The 24,477-nt window shown below is 38.6% G+C and overlaps 2 protein-coding genes across 2 annotated transcripts in view; one reads left to right on the top strand and one right to left on the bottom strand.

Annotated features, from left to right (window-relative positions):
* Stacl (SH3 and cysteine-rich domain-containing protein) overlaps window positions 1-24,477 on the top strand; it is a 103,904-nt gene that overhangs the window by 31,844 nt on the left and 47,583 nt on the right. Inside the window, 7 exon segments of the mRNA XM_089471571.1 lie at window positions 1,378-1,486; window positions 1,645-1,750; window positions 3,420-3,536; window positions 3,908-4,153; window positions 4,542-4,733; window positions 5,955-6,080; window positions 6,179-6,325. Coding sequence (XP_089327697.1) covers window positions 1,378-1,486; window positions 1,645-1,750; window positions 3,420-3,536; window positions 3,908-4,153; window positions 4,542-4,733; window positions 5,955-6,080; window positions 6,179-6,325 — 1,043 coding nt within the window.
* Window positions 10,055-11,206, bottom strand: LOC108615437 (uncharacterized). The gene is made up of 3 exons (XM_018009924.2): window positions 10,806-11,206; window positions 10,614-10,737; window positions 10,055-10,268 (listed from the first exon to the last, which is right to left on the bottom strand). Exons 1-3 carry the CDS (start codon window positions 11,118-11,120, stop codon window positions 10,159-10,161), a joined length of 549 nt encoding a protein of 182 aa, XP_017865413.1. The 5' UTR covers window positions 11,121-11,206; the 3' UTR covers window positions 10,055-10,158.

The following is a 24,477-nucleotide window of genomic DNA, read 5'->3' as shown; positions in this document are numbered from 1 at the left end:
ACTTTGGGCGGCGGCCGAGTGCTGCCGCAGCTGACGCAGGTATCGATGGATCTGATTGCGATTTCCGGCAGCAGAAGAAACAAACCAAATACTTAGTTTAGCTGACCACAAAGGCGAATAATGTCTTGAGTTGAATAAGCCAAGTGTTAAATTGAAATGCAGTTAAAGTGCGCTACAACTTGTTGGCGGCTGCTGTTGGTCAATAAAACGAGTTTATGGCAGGTGATAGGGGTCGGGTTGGCTAAAAGTTAAAAGCCACTGCAGATTCTTAAATATATACATATGTATGTATATTGAAACAGTCGTAAATGTGATGGATTACCACGATGACAGACAGTTCTCTTATGCGAGTGTGTGTGTGTACACTGTACAGGTCGTCTGTGGGCGGGCTACTCCCGCCCTGTTTTTACGAGGCATCCTTTTAACATTAAGTATACGCAGTGTGCGCATGCAAAGACTCAGCATCAATGTATGTGTGTATGGGTGTGTGTGTGTGTGTTTGGTGTAAAGGCCTTCGAGTAGTAAAGATTTGATTAAATCCTTAGTTCAAACATTCAACTTTCAGTTTAAGCGCATTTGAGCTTGAAGTTGGTGCGCAAGCTTTGCGCAAACGTTTCACTCAATAGTTTTCTAGCTGCTAAGCAGCAGCCATGTGTATGTGTGAGTGTGTGAATGCATTCTCTACTCAACGCTAATGCACTTTGCTGCTGATAATCAAAGTCTTTTGCTGCTGCCGTTCTCCATTTAGCTGAATGCTTAAAAAATCTTTAAAGCCGACTAGAAAAACATTCACCTTGCTTTAAATTGAATAGAGTAATACAATAAATACTATAGAAAAGGAAAATATTTTTGGTTGTTTAGTAGATGAATTAAGCACATTTTACTAATTCCATTATAATAATTGTCCGGGAGTTGGATTGAATATTTTGTTAGCAATTTGCAAACGAAATTCGAACATCCGATATTAAGTATGCGCCCCGTGTGTTGTGAAGGGCTTTGCCCCAGCTCTTTGCAAAAAATCTAACCCTATAAAGGGGAGAACGTAAAACAAAATTCAAAATGCTCTCATCTCTCGTCCTCGGTCTTCTCGGTCTATGCAAATTGAGCGCTGTGAGGCATATTCAAACTAGTTTTTGGTTAGCTATTTGATATTCCAGTCGTTCACACAGCATCCAAACTATCGATGCACATATATAATTGAGTTAGGTATTTGAGAGAGGGGGCTGTTTGTTGTGGCCTACACTATAAATAACTAATCGAATAAGCTTTTAAATTTATTAACACTAAAATACAAAAAATGGAAACTAATTATTATTAATTATAAATGGAAATTTTTGTATTGCTTTCATTAACATTTTCGTTTTGCTGTCATTGCAGTATCCGATTTCAACGAATCACTCTCCCAATTGTATGAGGAACATGCAACTGCCCTTCAGACTCTAGTGTCCAATTATCGCAAGAAGAATGCCGAGCTGCGCAAGGAGAGGTATGTGAGCCTGTCAAGCATACGAAATTCAATGGATATTTTTTAATGATATGGTTTTTATTTTTGTTTGTGCTTTCATTTTCATTTTCATTTTCAATTACAATTTCATTTTCGCTTTCATTTTTGTTTTCGTTTTCGGTTTCGTTAAATGTTGACAGACCCGCCTGCCATCTGGCCATCTTTCAGGCATGGGAAACATTCCTGCAGGAAACGGAAACCGACTCGCAGGCCTGCAACGATGTTGCCAGCGTCCTCAGCCGCCAGGTGAGAGAGCATTTATATACGGTGTGACTGTGTGTGTTTGAGTGTGTGTGTGTAAGAGTTGTTGACAGTTAAATGGATTACTCGTGTTGACCTCAATGAAAACATAAACCGAAAAACCAAAAAAACCCCAACCCAACCATTTTACGAGTGCAACGAAAATAGATTGTTGCTGTCATAAGCGTTAATTGAATAATGGGCCTAGTTAAATCAATCGCGGGCTATTCAGAACATTTCATTATGTATATATTTGTTACATTTATGCATGCGTATGTTACATGTATACAAGTCAACTAATTACACTTAATGTGCGCAGCGCTTGGGGTTGGCTATTTGAGTGTGTGTGTGTGCGTTTGCCTGTGTGTGAGTGCGCGTGGACTATTCCTGTGTATGTGCGCCCTGGGAATTCATAAGTGTAATTGAAGCGACGCATAATGTCATCACTTTTTTTATACACCTGCTATCTATAGATTAAAGGGTATATACAGCTGTTATGGAGATATGGAGAGATAGCTTGTAATTACTATATATGTTGATATATACTTATATATCTGTTCGGCTATACTATTTAAGGTAGTCGTAGTAGTTAGTTCTTTTATCTGTCCTTTGTCTACCCAAATTATCTAATTTTATTATATATATATTTTTTTTGTAGCTATAAAACGAAGTGTTAGGCATGTAGTAAGTGTGTCCAAGTATGCTTATCTGAATTATACATTTATGTATATCAAGCAGAGGCACTGCAGTCGAGTATGTCCCTTCCCTGTCATGTGTTAAGCAATTTGTTTAAACGTATATATATATAGAATTCTATATACATGAACATACATATATGTACATCACACTCATACATAGTTGCACTCAAACCTGCTACTTCACATATAATGCCCTCACATTGCTTCTTCTTCTTCTTCTGAACTGCACATATGCGATGCACGCCTCGTTGCATTTAACGACCGCCCCGCTCTTCTTTTATAAACTCTATGAAAAATGCTTTATTGAATAGCTTAAGTGTGAATGTGTCTGAATTTATGAGTTATTTGCATGAAAATAGTGGACAAAGTTTCCGTCTTTAAACAATGAATTCCCTTTTAGTTATAGATGAATTCGATCTAGAACATGATGAAATTTCTATATCAACAAGAGATTCAGGGTTTATACATAGACATAGAGATCTAGTACAGCTGAAGTGATTCAGTTGAGAAAAATACAAAATCAATGAAAATAGTTATAGGTATCTAGCTATAAAATGAAGAGAATGTCATACAAAGTGAATATATTTCCCTCCCATTTATTCCACAGTCAAACCCAGGATATTTGCTAGTCGCTCACATACTATTTACAATTTCATTCTAATTTGTTTTTTATTGTAAAACATTTTGTTATATATTCTTTTATGGCCTGTGTTTTGCTTCTTTTTTTCGAGCCATTTGGTTTTCATTAGCATTTTGCATGATGATTTGCATTTTGGCTTAAACAAAACGTGGGGCGAGGCAAAAAATTATTAAAGACTTTAACGGGCCGAGCTGGATGAATGTGTGCGTGTGTGTATGAAAAGACATCAAAAACAATTTATTTGCCTATTATAAATTAATTAAATTCTCTTTTATATCTTTTTCATGTTCGCCTTTGGTATTTTATATTTTATATTTGGGTTTATTTTTCTTCTCAGGTATCTCGGCCCATGCTGGATAAATCCTTTCATCGCAAAGTTCAAAGTCGCAAAATCTTTACGCACAGGGAGTCTTTTGAGACTATAATCGCCAAGACTGAAGAAAAGCTGTCAAAGGTGCGTTAACCAATAAAGCAACAGCAACAACAACAACAACAACAAGGGCATGCAACATTATTAAGTGGCATGCCAAGTGCGTCTTATTAATGAGCTGCACTTAATGTTGCCAAGCAGTTGTTGGCTTATTAAGTGGCGCAGCGTGTGTCAACAATAATTGTGTATGCTGGCAAGCAGAAAGCAGCTTAAAGCCACAGCCACACACACACACACACACACATACGCACGCATACATGTGTGCGCATTCAGCCATTTATATTACGTATACGCCATGCTGCCGCTTGTCCCTTGACAATTGCCTCTGTATTGTTTTCCTTTTTTCTGTATTTTTTTTTTTTTTTCGTTTCCTTTTTGGGCTATTTGTTTTGCAGTGTCGCCTGGACTACAAGCAATGCCATCTGGCACATAGGCAAAACCCCAGCCAGCACTCGCTGACCGAATATATCGATGCGCACAATGCGTACGTGCAGCAGTTGCATGCCACCAATGGCATGCTGGAGGCCTACCATTGCGACACATTGCCCCAATTGATGCAGGAGCTGGAGGAGATACACAACGACCTATGCAACATTGTTTCCGATTCGTTGCAACAGGGCGCCGATGTAATTGCCGCCAAGGTGAGTTCGCATTATCTGGATTTATGGCTACGTGCCGCAATTTGTTGCAACTGTTGCCAGCATCAGCAGGATCTGCAGCAGCGGCAGCAGCAGCGGCAACAGCAGCAGGTGGTTGCTTGACACAATTTCCAGCACTGGAATTTGCTCGTGGCTTAATTTGCACTTGTCGTGGAAAACAATTTCATCACCATTATAATAATTGCTCATAATTGCGTCCAGGTGCGCAAATTGCGCCCGGCAATTGCCCATAATGTTCGCTGCGTGCGAACAGACATCAAAAACACATTTTCATTTATATAACAAAATAAATAATACCCTTAGCTCTATATATGTATGGGTATATGTCGATATGTATATTCAAGTATAATTGCTTTACATGTATTTGCAGGCCACGGACCAGTCGCGGCGCTACGGCTGCTTGGCCAGCCAGTGCAGCGCCGTCCAGCCACAGCAGGATCTGCTGAACTTTGTCCGTCTGCTGGCGCAGCCATCGCAGGCTCAGAAGGTGCCACGACGCGTCTTTGCCCCACCTCAAGCACAGCAGCCGGGCGAACCGGCCGACGAGGCAGCTGACTACAATGTAAGCAAATGCACCATGGGATATTATAGTTTATTTTAATAATATAGAATATTCAAGTTTTGCAATATACACACGAGGATAGTCAGAATTATTATGAATATAGGATAGAAGACTTAGAGGGATAAGTTAAATAGACAAAAATAATTTTTATTTATTTTTTTTTTATCAGCATTTGCAAACTGAAAGAAATAGAAAGATTCATATGACATAAAATACAGAATTGCTTGAAATTCATTTATTAATAACTTTATGCCAAATTTATTTAATTTCTTTTAGCCATTCAAGCGAAGCATGAAAGAAGAAGTATAGAAATATATTTTTAATATTTTTTAGCCATTCAAGCGAACATGAATGAAGAAATATAGAAATATATTTGATATATTTTTAATATTTTTTATATGTAATTTAATTTTAATATATTTTTATTATTATTTTTATATTCTAGTTTAAAGATTAACTTATAAGATTATTTCTTTTGGCGATATTTTACATTTTTATTCTTATTTTTATAATTATATTTCATATTTTTATTCGTATTTTTATAATTATATTTTATATTTGTATATAGAATTTATTTATTTGTTTTTTTTTTTTTTTTTTTTTTTTAATTAATTTTTTGTATATACTAAAATTTAAATTTGATATATATATAATAACTTATTTTTTTTTATGTTTTTTTTTTCTTTAATAAATATATGTATTTATTTTTTTTTTAGTTTATATATTTTTATGATAGTTCATATACGCTTATATTTATTTGGGTAGTATTAGTTCAATACATTTTCATACAACCCTCGTACTGTTCAATGTTAAATGACAAATCTCTGACAGTTTATGAGCGCTTGCTGTAAGTTCAAGAGAACTTAAAGCTCATTAGCAGCTTAACAGTTGAACAGAGTAAGAATGTTCTCTTCAGTTACGCATGAATAGCTCAACAGCTCTATAGTTGACATCGTTCATAATGTGACAGCTAAAGAGTAGAAGTTATGGGTTACGGAACCGCTGAAAATAGAACAGAAAAAAAGCTAAATTGAAAGGATATTTAAAGTAATACAATAAACTTGTATTCTATTCATGACTGTCATCATTCCATTTTTGATTGAACCACGGACTGATCACCTAATAAATAATCTCTCAAGTCTCAAGAGACTCTTTTCAATGAAATGCAATGAGAAAACTCTAATCCTTAAGGACACTCTACTCTCTTCAACTCATACACAGGAGATGACGCCAATTTTGCGAAACGAGCTCGTCTTTGACCGGCACTCGACGCTGTCGCAGCGCTCGGCACTGGAGTCGCTTAAGCGTGAGTCCATTGAATTGGAATTGCAAATACGTCAGCTGCAGGTGGGTAACAAGCTATCATATATAATATATATATGTACTTGCGAAATACCCTTACTTACTTACACATACTTATATGTCCATGTATGTGTTTCTTGCAGGACTCCATCGATGCGCTGAATCGCACACAAATGCGCGGCATTGAGGGTCAGCTCTACAACAAGGTTAACGAGCTGCAGGAGGATTTATCCATGAAGAAATTCGATTTGCGCGCCAAGCAAATACACCTGGCTGCCATACGAGCACAGGTGAGTTTTAGACCTCTTTACCGTATGGAAAAGCTTGACTTAGCTTAGACAACTACTTGAGCTTTAAGCTTGCTGAGTTGCCATAAAGTAGGCAGCTTTTTGTGGCAGCTTTTTCTCAGCTCCTGTGGCACCTGTTGGATGTGCACCCAAAGCGAGCTTTTACAACTAACGAAAAGTTCTATGTAATGGGCATCTCACTCTCTTGGGAGAGAAACTAAAGTTTCTCGTCTAAACTACATTGGCTTTCATTTGTGTTGTGAGACAGTGCCCCATAAAAGTGTGAGTGCACGCTTCAAAGTACACATGCACCGAGCCCACGCACAGGCACACACACACACACACACACACACATAGGTAGTATGTAGGTCAAACAGCTGTCTTTTAGGTTTTGCCATTCAGTTCTCCAGTGACTCTCAGTGCGCATGTCTCACACATTCGTTTAAAATGCTCCCAGAATGCTGTGGGAGCACAACTCCGGAAGGACGTAACGTACTTCGCTCGTTTAGTATTGCGATAGAGTAGCTAGCGTCTGGTGGTCAGACAGTGTCCTGTGTGCAACAATAACAACTCGACGATGTCTTCGTTAACACGTGCCTGAACATTTCATGCAAACTAACAATTATGCGCTGAGTGTCTGTGGCCGTGCGTGTGCGTGTACGTGCGTGTGTGTATGTTTTTTTGTGTGCCACTGTGCGTATGAAACTAAGTGATATAGAATTGTTTGTTTGTTTGTTTGTTGGCACTAAACTCGAAGCTCGCACAGCTGTTTCGGCTCGGCTAACGAAAGAGTGAGAGTATGAGTGAGTGAGAGTGGAGAGCGCAGCGTTGCCAGATCGTCGTCGTTGTCGTAGTCGTCGTTGTCGTAGTCGTAGTCGTCGTTATCGTAGTCGTCGCTGTCGCTGTCGTCTGCTGTTTATAAAAGCAACGTGCTAGCCTCGTACCAGCTCAGTCACGTGCCTGCATCTGAACGTTGCTGATAACGCGCGTCGAGCCAACAAAGTCGCCTTTGTTGTTGCCTGCCACTTAGCTGTTGAGTGATCCGCAATTCGTACGACACCACCACCAATAACAACAACAACAACCATAACAACAACAACAAATTAAAGAAAAACAAAAGCATCGCCTTTGATTGGCTGCCATAGCTCGTGTCCAGAAGACTATATATAGATATATATAGAGATATAAATACTGTCTATCCATGCGAAATGCTCTGGCATTCGTTCTAGTCGAAGGCGTTGTCCCCACATTAACAATAACAACAACAATCAACAATAACCAATTACCAATTACCAATTTATCCTTAGACAATATAAATATATGTATATGTAATAAATACATTTGATAGAGGCGCAGTACAGGGCAGGCTTTTGTGTTCAGATACAAAATCGAATAAACCTAAACTATATTGATATAGTCAAACTTGATTTGAGCGTAAGTAAAGAGCAACCAAAATACCTATGTCGTTGATCAACGGCAAACAACACCAATTAAGTAATTAACTAACGTTAGAGGCAGCGCATATTGTAATATAAAAATCTATACATATTTCAATTCAGCTTTCTATCCAAAACTAAATCTAAATCCAAATAGCACGCATACGCACCGTGCGCCGCAAACGTTACAATCTGAACAGTACGAAATTCCAAATTCAATTAATTACTAATTTGTAGCACTGTCGCAAGTTTTCTTCGATACATTTTGCCTGCTTTCCGTATTAATCGTAATTAGTGCATACAACTAACAAATATAGTCGGTTGACAAAAACCCAAAACTTGGCTAAAAGACAATAAGAATATATATATACACACACACATACACACGCTTGTTTAAAATTCTTAGCAGATATCGCAATAGCAATAGCTAGAACTACATTTATTTCTTATTACACACAAACACACACACAAATAGCATCTAGTGCCTAACTATAGATATACTATATATAGTAACAAATGCTACTTACTCTCGCTAAACTGTACTGTAAATAGCACAGCTAATTAAACTAAACTAAGCCAACTAGTAGTTAACACTATAATAATTTAATAATTTAATTAACAATAATATTCCCGCTCGAATGAACAACTCCGTTTGCAAACGGCATTTGAAGGACTCGCTAGCATAAATCGGAGCATTTGCCTTTCAATTAATAATAATTGTTGTTGTTACCTCGTCGTGTGTTCAGACCATCGCTAAGCAATAATAATTCACATAAACCCACACACACTTACACCCACACCCACACACACACCCACTAATCACTAATCTAAAGTAAAGTAAAGAAAGGAATAATACAAAGAAAAAACAGTGCACCATGCGCGTTATCGTACTCAAAAAGAATCGCACTAACAAACGCGGCACGCCCACGGCAACTGCCACGCGAGAGCCGCCAAAAAAATCGTACGCAAAAGTAAGAAATTCGTATTATCTCGTTGCAATTAACAATTGGTTTTATTATTTATCAAAGTGCTTGAGTTGAACTAATATCGAAATGCTCTTTCCATATCTAATAATAATGATGAGTTAAGAGAGATTGCATTGAGCCATCACCGACTGCATAATACTCGTTCGTAGTTCGGAGATGGTGGACTTTGATAAAATTTTAATATTATCTACAGGTCTGTCTGTTGAGTAGATCAAGGCTTAAGATTATATATAGTTATAGTTCATTTATGAACAAAGAGGTGAAATTAAAAATGATAATTACTTTATAAATCGATATTTGTTATTACAATATTATTAAATGATATATTTTTTATTTTTATCTCGAATTGAGTTTTTAGAAAAAGTTAATACAGTCGTCCCAATAATTCGAAATAGCAAGGAGATCGTTTTTCTCGATTTGCACAGAAATGCAAACTATCGAGAATTATCGAGAACGAACTTTGTTCAAAAGCTTCGAATTTTTTGTCGATTAATCGAGATTTTTTATTTAGGGTACAACTTATCGAGACTCGATTGCATTTTAAAATTCCAAATAAGTTTAATTTAGTTAATTATGCCAGTAAGAGTGTATATATCGAAGAATATTACATACTAAAACATATTGGAATGCACTCGAGTATAAATACCCAACTTCAAACTTCAGGCAGACAGATAGCAAAACTAATCTTATTTATAACCCAGCCAATATCCTCAGTTATTGAGTATTAAAAATAATTATAAGAAATATTTAATCAAATATGGAAAGGGCATGTTAGCTTCGTTCTAGCGAAGATACAAGTTTACAAACGATCAAAAAATAATATATTTAAAAAGAAATTAAGACTATTTCACTATATTTTCATTAATTCATTTGAATATGCAATTTTTACTCTGTCTAAAATTTGCCAGTGCAATCAATTTTTGAGTAATAAAACAGGAAAGCAAAACAATGAAAAAAAAAGAAGGGAAATGCAAATAGATTTCTGTTACAATTTCCATTACAATTTCCGCGCAGTTGCATCGCAATAATAACGAGAAATAAAATTCTATGTGAACTAATATTTTGACACCATTATCACAATAGCATGTTTCAACTAATACTAATTCAATTTAATTACAAATTTACAACAATAACAAAACTGCATTTGTACATATTAGAACAAATCAAGTCTAATTGAATAGCTCAAAGATTGGTTGTAGTGGTCGGAATTATGGCATGATATAATTATAACAATAATAATATCTCTTTACTTTGTATACATATCTAATCTAAGATTTAGCAATTAGTCGTAGTGATATGGAAACAATTGCTTGAGAAACTGCATCAATGAATCTTTTATTTCTATACCATTAAATCAAATCAAATGTCGAATGCCACATATGTTTACCTCGCAGACTTGAGGCGAACCGAGATCTTAGACTTCGCTAATCGTAAAGAGTACTTCGAGATCCTCGTCAGTCTCTTCTCTGCGTCCCATGTGCATATAGTAGATTAAGCCAATGCCCAAAAAGTATCCTTGAAGAGCTGAAAAAATTAAAGTAGTATTGAAAAATAAATGCTTCGAATCTTTCGAAGATCAGAATTTTGAAGGGAATAGATTTCTTGATAGAAAGATTTGTTATATAACACTATAGACTAAAGAATTTATATATAACAAGACTGGTATCTTGCAAAGCAGCTGTCGAAAAATCAGCTCAAAAAACTCGACAAAAAATTCTAATTCATTGCATTTAGTACGGCATTTCACAACACTGGTCACAAATGTACAGTTAGCAGCTATTTTCAAAAGTATTGTTTACTTCAGCCGTTGGCTTCTATTGCTTTATAGAGCGCCTAGTCTGTCTGATTTCGATATCTTTATTCACCCACCTGATATGAATGTATCCCATAGCATAGTATCGGATCTACTCCCAAAGACCTGCGTGTAGACCAGGAACGCCACAATGCACACTGCCATCACAGAAATCCAAATCAAGACACATATCTTGCGTTGCTATAGGAATATATCTAAGTGTATATATATATCTATGGCAAAGGTAAAATCGTAGGCGTAATACTCACAAAGACAACGCCGATCAATAGCAGATGGGAACAGAAGAACGCAATGAGGCCAAACAATATATTGAGCTCGGCATTCTGTTCGATCCGTTTGCTATGCGTCCATCGGGGTGGCGATTTGTCATCCCTGCCATATAGTTCGCTGCAGCCCTGGTACATCTGCCATAGACCCAGAATATTTTCGAATACCACAATTAGCTTGCAGCCCAATTTCAGGCTGAAAAAGTAACAGCAAGTCGTCACACGGAGCATGGCATAGTGAACGGCATTCAGTTCCTGACGCCATTGCCGGCCCTGCATTAAATTTGGAATAGACATTGAAATCGATATCGAATTGGCTTGACGAAATTCCTAAGCACAATATAATTTGTACTCTGTTCGAAATATCGTAGAAGAGGAGAAGAAAGCGGCCTACTTTGATTGTTTTCAGCTGCTTTTGATGAAGTTTTTGTGCAATTTCCTCGACGAAAATTAAGTGCACAAGCGAAAATCCAATTTGATTTATTTGTTTGGCGCAGCGAAAATGAGAACAAAAATCTCTAAAACAATTCAATTTTTCAGCTTCAACTCTTACTCACTCTTCGTCGCTCTCTCTCTCCCTCTCGCTCTCTGTCGCTCTTTTGCTCATACAGTTTCTCTTTCCATTTGCCAGCTAAGTTCATGCCTCTGGCAGCTGCCTCGTGCCTTCTGCCTTGTACCACCCCGTCGTGGCACAATCAGTTGGCCATAAGCGAAATTCCTTTTAAAAGCATTTTTCGAATTGTCTTGACTCGGCCACTTGAACTCTGTGTCCATTGCCTAGGCCGTCCAGTCACGGCCCTTCCTGTGGCCGCATGCCATTGTGGTTGAGCGTGGCGCGCGCTCTAGTCCTGATTACTTACTTGGGCGCTCCCTTTTATGTCTAATGCCCTTCAGTTTGGCCATGTCATCGTGGCACAATAAGTGACAGCATATTGGATTTAAATTAACTTGCATAACATTTCATAATTTGTTTATTTCAAATTCGTTTTGACATACATTTCACTTAATTAAATTGTTCAAGCCAAAAGCCAAAATGAAATATTTTCACTTAAATGAAATTCTCAACTTAATTTGTATTTTATGCAATTATTTAATTTGCCGATTGCAGCAAAAATTATTTGAATTTTTAATAGTTTCCCGTTTTTGTTGCTGTTGCATATTTAATCACTTTTCACACTTTTTGAATTCACATCTGCGATGTTTCATAGACAGCAAAACTAATTGAACAAAGATATAGTCTTGATAGCTTTCGCTACGACTTTTACCAGGATATCCATTGAGAATATTTTTGTGTGCTCATAAGACTTGCCAAAACTGACTAAACTCTTGATTTTCTTTATCGTAAATCTAGCCATGCTTGGTAGAATGAATGCAGAGCTTAACAACTACTTAGGCAGCTTTATTTACCTCTTAGATTTTTGCTAAACTTTCACCGACAAGCAGCTTAGTCTAGCTGAGCAGCGATAAGAGCCTTAGGATTATGATATTCAGTAGAAATTAGCGGATATATTTGAGAGTATGATAAAACATATTTAATATATAGATATATGTATATATGGCCTCCTTATAGTTACAGAATTTTAGACTGCTGAAAATGCAAACTACAAAGCTCTTAAAAAGGCCTCTTAAAATGTTGTTTAAATCTTTCTTAGTCACTGAAATATTGTGACTTGGCTAATTTCGACTTCTATAAACCTATTGAATAGATTTAAAATTCCTGTCAAGACTCTCATCAGCTTCTTATTTACTCAGTTTGCTCCAATTTGATTCCCTTGTGAAATTCATTTCCTGCTGCACAAAAGCCTTAGACCACGACCTGCCTCAACAGTTGCAGAGTACATATTTGCGGATTGAATAAATATCGAGTTTTAAGAATTGCCAAAGCATGCGTGACATTTTAATAATGCTGGCAAGTCAAGTGCAAAATATTTCACCATTTTGCAGATGGTTTATTCGAATTCCTTGTAAAATTTCAGCTTTGCGCTCAAAAGTATGCTACGAAAAATGTCGGCTGAAGACATTTTATTTGTGTACGGGTCAGCCACAGAGAGCAACACATGCAGATGAAATGAATTTCTTTTTTTTCGGCTACTCTGTTGACAACTATTTGAAGTTGTGGGCGTGCGCACCGAAAAATGCCCCTTTGGCTGAAATAGATTGAAAGGGCGGCCGAGGTCAAGAGTCGTGCACCTAAAAGGGTTAATTTTAAATTTATTGCGTCGCCCCTTGTTACATATGCCTCCAAATCCATGCGATGGGACCGGTTAACATAAGGCGTAGGCGTTGTCCAAAATGCTGCAACACCAATTTACACACACCCACACATACACAGGCAGCTAAATTTATGTAACGTGAGCTGAGTCCTTTGGGAGCGACCTGCATGACGGCTATGACATGGCGATATTTCTCTGTTGTTGCCAGGACACGTTATCTGGGCAACTGTTGCAGGCACAGTCCAGCGACCAGCGCTCAGCTCCAAGCCGGTCGGTGGGCGTGGCTGTACTTTATTTTATTGCTTTAATAAATATAAAATGCGCTGCGCTCTATCTCGCACTCGCTCGCTATCGCCCAGCCCATCCGGCCCTCAGTCGTTCGCACATTTTTCTACATTACCCGAGTTAACGGCATAGTTTGTTACCACAATTAGCAGCAGTAGGCGGGGCAGTGCTAGGCTGCATGTATGTGGGATTGTGGGCGTACTTTGTTTGGGGTTGACAGCACTCAATCTTGGGCATCGCACTTAATTGGGCTCGGCTAAATATGTTGCCACATAAGCAAAGATCATTTTCTTGTTGTTGTATTTTTTTGTTCTTGATGCTGCCGCTGCTGCTGCTGCTACATAAATTTTAATTAATCATAAAAATGCGCATCAAAATGGTGCGCAGGTTCAGACGCGTATTGTTTATGCCCTTTGTTCGCTGTTGTTGCTGCTGATATTGTTGTTGTTGTTTATGCCTAGCGCACGCTGTCCCGAGAAATATTCATATTCGTATTTAATAATAAATCACAAGATGCTGCCGCCTGGAGGTCGCTGAAACAAACAGCGCCAGCCATGCCGCGGCTACATTCATTTTGCTTAGCTGCTGGGACAGCAGAATGTGTTGCAACGTTTGATTTTCATTAGCATTCACACACACCCACACACACATACACATACCCAGAGAGCAACATGGCGCCATAAAAGGATTGTTTGGCTGCTAAGAAAATTTAATTAAAGCCATCATGGCATTGTGCATGGCTCATAGCCTGCCTTAACCTTGGCTTCACAAACTCTCTCTCGCTCTCTCCCCCTCTCTTTCTCTCTCTCTCTCCCTTTATCTCTCTCTCTCTGTCAATTAATCAGCCACGCAGTAGCCACGCCATTTTTATCAAAAGGATGTTCACATCAACTAATTTGCAGAATTTTGCGGCGTGTAAATAATTATTATATGCCTGCATTTCCTGTCCACCTTCCTGCTGTCCTTCCTGTTGCTCATTCGCGCACAGCTATCGCTAAAATGTGGAAACGTTTGATTCTACACTTGTTACAAAGGGGGCACTTTGAAATTATAATGAATCCTATTACGTGGCGTTGTGCTCGCATAAGTAATAGATCGAATATAAATTATTCCTAACATATTATATATTGATTTATGTTAACAATGCATTCAGTTGGAGCAGAGATAAAGGTCGCTACAGCTTTGTTCTACAATAAAAGGGAAAGTTTATGTTGAATATTTCATTCGATATATTTCCATAATGTATTAAGTTGAAAATTTGTATGAATTTTATTTTGTAGAAATTTAAAATGAAATACCAATTTAATTCAATTTCATCAAATTCTTATTTCATTTTAAATTTCTATAAAATTATAAATAAGGCAACCCCTTAATTTTTTACATTATTCAGTTTTATTAATCAAGGAAAAAAATTTTAGTAATATATAATGTTACAGAATTCGGTTAAAAATTTTAATATTAAATTGGAGGAACTTAAACAATGTTGAAAATCAAAATTATATAATTGAAAAATTATTAATTTGTTTATTTATTTATTTTTATTTAATTAACTATTTTTATACCCTGAACCCATTGAAAATGGGAAATCAGGGTATAATGGTTTTGTTAAAAGTATGTAACAGGCAGAAGGAGGCGTGGCAGACCCCACAAAGTATATATATTCTTGATCAGGGCGACGAGCTGAGTCGATTTGGCCCTGTCCGTCTGTCTGTCCGTCCGTTTGTATGAACGCGTCGATTTCAGAAGATATAAGAGCTAGAGACTTCAAATTTTTTTTAAAATGTCCGTAATTACAGCGCGCATATCAAGTTTATCATTAAAAATCGATAACTCATCCCGATCTTTTTTTATCGATAAAAAACCTTATCGAAAACCAGTTATAAAATTATATCTTCTACACCCTTATTGCTAGAGTCTCCAAATTTTTAATGTATGCTTATATGCAGTTTATACAATTTCGGTTTTTGTTAAAATTTACCCCCCACCCTTAAATTCACCCCCTCACCATCACTTTTGTAAAAAGCGTATTTCAAATACTAGAGACTTGGGCTTTGGAATATACACACATATTCACCATATGATTACGCTCTAAAAGTTTCATTAAGATCGTATGTCTACAAAAGAAATTATTTAACAAATAAATTCTCATAATATTGCCCACACTGCAGCGCAGCCCAAGCGCAGTCGCTGCTTACTGCGCAGTTAGCAGAGCGCAGGCTTATGCGTGCGTGTGGATGCATGTGTATGTATGTGTGCATAAAAGAAGTGCAGAATGATTAGAATATCAGCTTGGAGGGTTCAGGGTATCTCCTAGTCGAGCAGTCTCGACTGGAGCTTTCTTACTTGTTTTTTTTGAATTTTTTTTAATTTTACAATATTTAGAATAATAATTTCAAAGCTAGAAATTTATCAATAATTCATAGATAGTATAAAGTAAAAAGCATTAAAAAAACGGGCAACAATTTGGTTTTGATAAAATGGTGTAAAATTGCCAAGTTTGAGCGTACGTAATCCCTAGTCGAATACTGCTCTCAACTTCAATTTAAGCTCATCTGCAAGATACTTATAGACTATAGTCAAATATCTGTCAGAAGTTGTAAACTTTTCCGAAACTTTATCATAGTAGAAAGATTTGTATTTGGTGTGCAATGCAATTGACATAATTTATTTTATATTTTGATAACATTGCAGACAAGATTTTGCATGCACACCGAAAGCTAGTCGTTACACTGAGAAAAAATCCTTCTATGCCCATAAAATTGTTCAATTTAATATGAAAATATATACATACATATATTATATGCTTGGTAAGAGCATTTAAGGTACATTGTTGCGCCTATTCATGCTTGTTTTTATATACCTATTTTGTGTCCCTCCTCTCTCTCCCCCCTCTCTCCCACCATCGCTCTCACACTCTGTCGCCCACTCATTCATTGTGGCTGCTGTTCGAAGTTGATAAATATTTAAGCGTAAATCTGAACAGAATACTGTGCAGAGCTCTTAGTGCAAAGCAGCTGCTTTTATGGTTATTTTGCTGCTGCTGCTGATGATGTTTTTGTTGTTGTTGTTGCACCCACAACAGCACTTGGCAGACAGATTTGAGCAGCTTGGATCAGCCGAGGAGAGCCGAGACAGACAAGATTTCACTTCAAGAATTTCGTGAACGCACGACAAGTGCCGCATTTTTGGTTTCTGGTTATATATTTATATTTTTTGTTGTTTCTCCAGAGAGCGAGAGAGGGCGAGAGGGCGCTAGAGCGCTGGGAGAGTCGGGCCGCATTTGTTAGCAAAGTTTTCTAGCTGTTTTCATTCATTAAAATTTCATTTGAAAATCAGCCAAAATGCTGCCGTAATCCTTGCTAGCCATTTGTTTTGTTTAGCCAGAGCACATTGTCTTGGCACTTGAACAAACATTTCTGTCAGCAAAACTCTCCCCTGATAGACATTTGTCTATGTGTGTGTGTGTATGTTTATGTTTGTGCTCAGCTTGTTGTATAATGTTTAGCTATAGCTCCTACTTCTGATATTTCTCATCTTCTGCTTGACTTTTTGAGATACCAATGCCATATTTCATGCATTTAATTGCAGCGCTTCTTGTAGCCAAGTGCGTTTTATTTGACGTTCATAGTTTATGCCACCTTTTTTTCCTGTAGATAAACAGCAAGAGAACTCGTTCGAGATGGAAAAGCGGGATAAAAATAGTAAGGCGCACAACATTGTTTGACTTGGCAAAGATTCGCCTCGCCTTCCCTCTGTCCCACTCTGTTGCTCTTTCTCTTTTTGCTTTTGCTTGTTTGCTTTGCTGTGCTGCTGCTGCCGCTGCTGCTGCTGCTGCTTCTGCTGCTGCGCTGTTTTGTTCTGTTCTGGTTTACACTTGGCTGGTTATCCCTTCAAAGCACTTTGGCAGTTAAACCGTAAAGATGATAAATGCGAATGTCTTTCAATTTGAGTTCTGCTTCTGCTGCTCAGTGCTTGGTGCTCGGTGCTTGGCGCTTGCACCTAGCCTCGTTTGTTGGATACCCTCGAAATTTATGGTTATGCCAGTGACCCGAATTAGGCCAACAACATTTTGCATATTTTTTTCCTTTTGCGCTGCTTTCTATTTCTCTGCTCTGGTCAGCTCTGCTCTTCCTGATTGACAGCCCAATGTCCGCCCACAACTTTTTGGTGGGCTGGGGGCGGCTCTTAAATACGGCAAAGTCACATTAATCAACACTTAAACGTTTAATTGCCGCACATTAATCTTGGGGCAGTTGCCCAACTGCTGCTCTACTCCTGTGCCTTCTGCCAATTGTCTCTGTTTGTGTTTGTCCCTCTCTCTCTGCCTCTCTCTTTGTGTTTCTCTCTCCATCTCGCTGTCCGCTTTTTTTGTGTTCTGTGTGCTACCCACAGCCACGCCCCCTTTTGTATGTTTTTGTCATTTAGCAATTAACTTTGCGCCTTGACTCGCGCCCGTGGCTCATAAACACGCCTCCCGCCCCCGTCCCACCGGGCTGCGCCAAAATTTTGCGGCACGCCGCTTGTAAATATTGATGAGGCTGATGCTGCGGCTTCCGCTGTGGCAGCAGCAACGCCTCAGCGTGTGCTCGTTGATGGACTCTTGCCAAAATGATGTTGCAGCTTATGCTGCTGGCACGCAGCTGTCGCCGTTTTTGATTGAAATATGAGACCGAAACGCGGCCGCAGCCATGCCCCAAACAAACAGCCAGCCAAACAGCCAAACCAGTCAGCCAACCAGCCAAACAGTCAACCAAGCAAGCAACCTCCGGTTACCCCACTGAAAGTCAAAGCTGTGCAATTGAGTTAATTAATTTTCACGTTGACATTTCATTCGTTGTATATTTAATGAGCGGGTGTCGCTTTCCGGCCTCGCCCACACTCGCGCCCAATTTCCATGCATATTTACATATTTGCATAGCCAGCCATATATCCATACACACATACATACATATTGTATGTAAATACTTACATCGCTTTATGCGCCCACACAAATGGGATGTTGTATGCCGAGCAAGCTCTGTGTCTGACTCCCCCCCCTCCCTCTCTCTCTCTCTCTCTCTCTCTCTCTCTCTTTCTGTGTCCTTTGTTGCTTTGTTCACTTTTTACTTTTGCAAAATATTGTAGCAAAGTTAAGCCCGCAGCGCGAAGAAAATATAATTTCATTTTTTCCATTGCATATCCAATAAGCAGGCCGCAGAGCCAGTGCCAAGCCCAGGCGTTACTTCAGATGTCAAACTTATGGCAACAACCAACATCAAGGAGAAGCAAAAAAAAAAAAAATAAAAATAAAAAAAATAACTGAAACAAAATATTGGCAAATGTCTTTTTGGTTTGATAAATAGAAGCTTAGTCGACTAGAAAATACTCTTGCTTTGAGATGAGCTTAGATTTGTATTATATATTTTATAGTTCTATAAATTTATTTATTTATAGTTAAGATGAGCTTAGATTTGTATTATATATTTTATAGTTCTATAAATTTATTTATTTATAGTTAAATATTGTAGAGCTTAATAGAAACCTATAGAAAAAGTTTATTTAAATTTTGAAGTATTGGGACCTTGAAAGAGTTAGAAAGGAGAATTTGATACTCATAGCAAGCTCAGCAATAGTCTGAGCACCAGTCAGAGATGAGCAGGTGAGTTGAATCAAACTGGCAAACAGCTGGCTCAACTCGATAATCTGCTTATCTTCGAGCTTAGAATGGAAATGTTTATAAGCTCTGGGTTGTGTTTGATTTATTGAAAAGAGTTTAACATGCAAATACTTAGATATAAAATTTATAGTCAATCCAAAACGAGTGTGCTTTTATTTAAATTATCAATAGAGACATCTTCTAATTTGAAAAAAAAAAAGAAAGAAAAATAATAATAATCATAAATAAATAAATTAATTATATTTAAATAAATTAATGAGTAAATTCTCTTTTCGTCTAATCACAAATTTCTCTGTCGCTATCTTGATATATTTTCAAACTTATAGATCTTCTCGCTACAAATAAACTTATTATATATAATTGCCATTTATTTTCTTCTAAAATCATCTCTATGGATTTGTATTTACAAATTGCATTTTAATTTCTATAACTCTCTTCTTTTCACGAATAATTATTGTTTATCTCTAGAAATATATTATATGCATAGTCATAGTCTCCCACAGCCTCTGCAGCAGCTGTGAGAGGAAGTGCAGTGTATGCCCAAGTCAGGCACTGCACAATGATATAACGCTGTTATATCTATAAATTGCTTTTAATATACCTACCAAACCATAGCAAAATATGAATATCTATATTTATATATATTTATGTATATGTATGCCTAACTGTATGTTTATATAATAGCATTTGCTGTCCGCATAATCTATGCAACGCCCTGGCACTCGCCACTTGCTGCTGTTGCACCTCTCATCTGCCCTAAGCACTCGCTCCCTCTCTCTATCTCTATATCTATTCTCTAGTTCTATCTCACCCTCTCAGTGATTCTCACAGTTGTTTCGTACAGTTTCTCTTTCATTGCGTTGTTGTATAGCAGTGTTTGGGTTTTGCCATCAAAGGCAAAAACTTTGACTATTTGCCTCGGCACTTGTCTTTTATTTTGCCTTACACTCGACTACATAGCTGCTGTTGCTGTAGCTGTTGCTGTGCCGTGCCAGCCTTCGAGTCCTGTTGCATACAGAGTTTTTATTTTCCGCTTTTTCAATTTTTATTTATGCAAATAAGTTTTGCACTGCCTGCTGCTAGAGTTGTTGCTGTTGTTGTTGCTTTTGCTGCTGGGGTGCTGCTGGTGCTGCTGATGCTGTTGCTGTTGCTGTTGCTGCCTTGTTATCGCATAAGGATGTTGTTACAACTTTTACATTTGTTGCTGTTGTTTCTGTTGTTGCCGAAACTAGCGGCATCTACATGTTGTCTGGACACACACAACCAGCCTTGTTTAAATATGTAGCTAAAGAAAACGCTGCCAGTTTGGCCCCAGCAGGACACAAAGTAATAAAGCTCGAGTGACTTTTGTGTTGCTGTCGCAGTTGCTGTTGTTGTTGTTGCTGTTGCTGTTGCTGTTGCTGCTCTTGTCGAAACTTTAATTATCACTGTATTTGCACTGTGTGTGGGCGTGTTTGCGCATGAATGTGTGTGTGTGTGTGTGTGGATATGTGTGCGGTCTTTCATGCAGCCAGCGTTTGAGTGTGGCAAAAACCCCAAGCTGTTTGAATTTTACAAACAACTTTTCGTCTGCATAGTTTTTTATTGTACCATGCCGACACACACAACCCCCACGCACACACACACTCGCACACACCCGCAGACATTCTAGTATTTTTTGTGGCTTTCGACTTTGCTGCTTTATTGTTGTTTTATTTTTGCGCTTTTTCCCCATGTATAGAATGAAAAATCACGTATACGCCGCAGCAGCCGCATTTGTGTGGTCAATAACTATTGCATACTTCGCGGCGCTCGCTGGTTTTTTCCTTCATTTGCTTTCATTTAACCCCATATGGAGCGCCGCATATGGCATATATATGCATATGCAACGCAATTAACATGAAACCATTTGAAAGTCAACGAGCAGCGCGACGACTCGCCACATTTCCATATTCACTCGCACATTAGGCAGCCAAATCACTGAGCGGGAGAGAGGGAGGGCGAGTGAGAGAGAGAGAGAGAGAGAGGGAGGGACGAGGCACGCAAACTCAACTGAAAATTTAGCTGCGCCTCGAAAGTCATGAATTTTTATTGCTGCTGTCGTTAGTGCTTTGCATACATTACTCAAAGAGCGTGTGCGTGTGTGTGTGTGTGTGTGTGTGCGTGTCACAGCATTTGCAACAGTGCAACATGACTCAAAGTGCAACAAAAATTTGTCGCCAACTGACGAAATCAATGAAAGAATTACGATCGAATCGCTCTTTGGTCTTTTGGTCAGTTGGTCAGGTGCGGCACACGTTGTTGCTGATTGGACTTTGGTTAGCCGAGGGGCGGGACTGTGGGGGCAGCAGTAAGTGCTAAATGATGCCACGTGCGGCACATGGACAAGCAATTTTGCATTTGTCCGTTATGTGGGCAGGGAAGATGGATTAAGAGAGGCCGCTGCCAATGCGACACCATCAATTTGCAATATATCAATACAAAGCGGTGCTCTATGTATGCGTGTGTGTGTGTGTGTGCTTTGGGAGTGTACATATGAAAGCCGTGTGTCATTTAATCTTTGCAGCTGACTGCCAGTTGCTGTGACAACTTGATTGCAAGTCCAACTACAACTCACGCTTTTGGCAGCTTGGCAGTTGATAGTTTGGCAGGTGCAAAGGTAATGGGCAGAGAGAGAGAGACGGAGAGAGGGAGAGAGTGAGACAATGGGTAGTCAGGGAGTTGGGCAAGTGCTGTAGAGTTGCTGGCAGTTTGCTTTGTACGTATCGGCTGTCACGTAGCGTTGTTGCAGCTGCACGGAACAGCACTAGAACAGCACGGCACGACAATATACGGCACGGCAGGGCAGAGCAGGGCACAGCACGGCACGTTTCGGTTTCAATTAAAGCATCGTTACTAGCCCGCAAATTCGGCAAAGTTGGCAGCAACATAAGCTTAGCTCCGCGCACTACTTCGAGTTGCACTTTTCGAATGCACAAGAAGCACATGTTGAAAATACAATAAATATGAGCATGCCAGTCTCTGTGTGTGTGTTTGTGTGTGCTCATATATATGTGTGCCTGTGTGTGTGTGTGTGTGTGTGTGCACAAGTGCAAGTGTTACAAGGCCAAAAGTTTTGCAGCATTGGCACAAAACGCGCAGCACGTGGCCTCTTCTTTTATATATTTGCAGGTTTTACTCGCTTACATATCTCTCTCTCTCTGTGTGTGTATGTGCGTGCGTGTGTATTTGTGCGTGGGCGTGTCGCATTTAAGCCTCAAATGCGCCTTGGGGTAACCATCTTATGGGCAAGTACGTGGCTGGCTTTAATGGAAAACGAACGGAAAATCGCTTTTAATGGAAAAAAGTATTTTGCCTCCATTTTTTTTTTTTTTTTTTGGGTTATTTTCTTCAGATCTTTTTTCTATATACCCTGGTGTTAAGTATGTAGCTGGGATTATTATATTTAAAGTGGTTTTTTCCAATGCTCGCGCATTCCGGTTTTATTATTTTTAATGAGGTAGCATTGAAAGTTGCGCTAGAATTTTAGCAAAAACTCGCTTAAAGTGGGTTACCCAATAACCGTAAACTTAATGTGGATTGCAGGTGTTAACGGTGTTGTGGTTGGGTTTGTGTATGTTGCCGATTTGTGTGTAACATTATGTTAACTATTATATTATAAACTCTGAGTATACATATGTTAACTGTTAACAGATATTAGTTATGCCAGCTTAATGGAATTTTATGTAGACATTCATGTTAACAGTTTGTCTCTTAATAACATATGTTATGTGTCATTTAATCGACACAGTTAACAGTGATTGGCAATTGAATGCTCTTATAATGAGCTTAACAGTACAATAATATCTCTTGCTTTGCAACACTGGTTGAATAGTATTGGAGACATGGACAATTATTTGTTATTATTCTCTTTTAATTGTTTATTATTTCTCATTATTAATTGCATTTATATCTATCAAATTTTATAGTGTTGGAAAACATCAATCATATGAATTCCGTATTATATAAATGCATAGAAATAAAATGCATATTAGATATTTATAAAGATTTTTATAAGGACTTATATCATTTTTTGATTAATATTTCAGTCTGTAGTTTATCAGATTGTAGAGAGCATCTCGAGGTCCATCATAAGGACTTGCATCATTTTTTGATTAATATTTCAGTCTGTAGTTTATCAGATTGTAGAGAGCATCTCTGGGTCCATCATTCATTTTCTAATTTTCCGGTCTATTTCTGCTTATTTTCTGCTGGCGACAGCTGCATTAATTTGCCTGTCATGACTTTAGCTTGGCTTATGCCACACGCTGAAGCCTTTTGCCTCTCTTTCTCTCGCTCACTATCTCACGCTCTCGCTCTCTATCTTTCACTCTTTTGCTGCTTCTGTTTCCATTTGTGTTTTGCTTAATTGCATTTCTTTAAGCAGGTCTGCAGCCCTATAAATGGTTTAACATTTGCAATCAATGTTGATTGCTGCAGCAAAGGAATCGAAATGCATTGTAAGCTCTATCTATAGACCAAAAGCAACTTAAGAGAGTCGAGCTGGCTAAAATGAAATGATATGGTTATGGCCAATATAGCTGACAGCTATATGCATACACATACATATATATATAGATGGCTATGTGTGTTTGTGTGTGCGTGTGGGTGGTGTTAACACAAATATTTTCAAAGAAAACATTTTGCTTTTCATGCTGCCAACTCATTCTCATTCTGTCTCGCTCCCACTCTCTCTCTCTCTCTCTCTCTGTCTGTCTGTCTGTCTGTGGGTACAAATTTTAAACGGCTCGTGCGTTAAACTCATTGGCATGGAATTTTAATTGGATGATTTTGTAGTGCAGGCCACGTGCCAATTTGATGGCATGTTATGAATTCAAAGTCCAAATCAAGCGTGTGTCTGTGTGTGTGGGTGTGTGGGTGTGGCCGTGTGAGTTGTGCTTCGCTTTAAGTGCAATTTGCGAGTCCTCGACAAATATTTTAGTATGGCCTCAAGATGCTGTCGAGCCATAGATAAAGCTACTAAAGTGTAAGCGTGGGCGATAAGTTCACAGCCACAACAAAGCACAACAGCCAACACACATTGACAGGCATTAGGGCAACAGCCATCTCTCTCTCTCTCTCTCTCTCTCTCTCTCTCACTCTCTTCCCACCTCTGCCCTATCTTACTCTCTATCTAGCTCGCTAGCATTGCGTACGTGTTGCGGCACAGCTCATATATAATGATGTGGTCTCCAGTCGCTTGGCCATTGTGCGCTCTCGAGCGTGAAATGTATGACAAAAAAGAAAAGGAGCAAAAAGCTATGGCTGCAACTGCCTGGGGAACAGCACCAGCAGCAACACCAGCAACACCAGCAACAGCAGCAGCAGGAGGCGTGGCCGGGCAGGTTATGTGAGCTAAAAATATACATGACAGCGAGAAAACCCGAGAAAATCAACACTAAAAGCAAAACAGCTGCCAGCGCAGTACGCCCGTCCCTCTGGCAATGGGGCTTTAAGTGTAAGCGCATGAGAGACAGAGAGT

Source organism: Drosophila arizonae, chromosome 5 (assembly GCF_054131065.1).
Source record: "Drosophila arizonae isolate 15081-1271.41 chromosome 5, UAZ_ARI_1.0, whole genome shotgun sequence".
NCBI classification, from domain to species: Eukaryota; Metazoa; Arthropoda; class Insecta; order Diptera; family Drosophilidae; genus Drosophila; species Drosophila arizonae.
The sequence above is the reverse complement of the archived record's forward strand: the minus strand, read 5'-3'. Positions and strand labels throughout refer to the sequence as shown.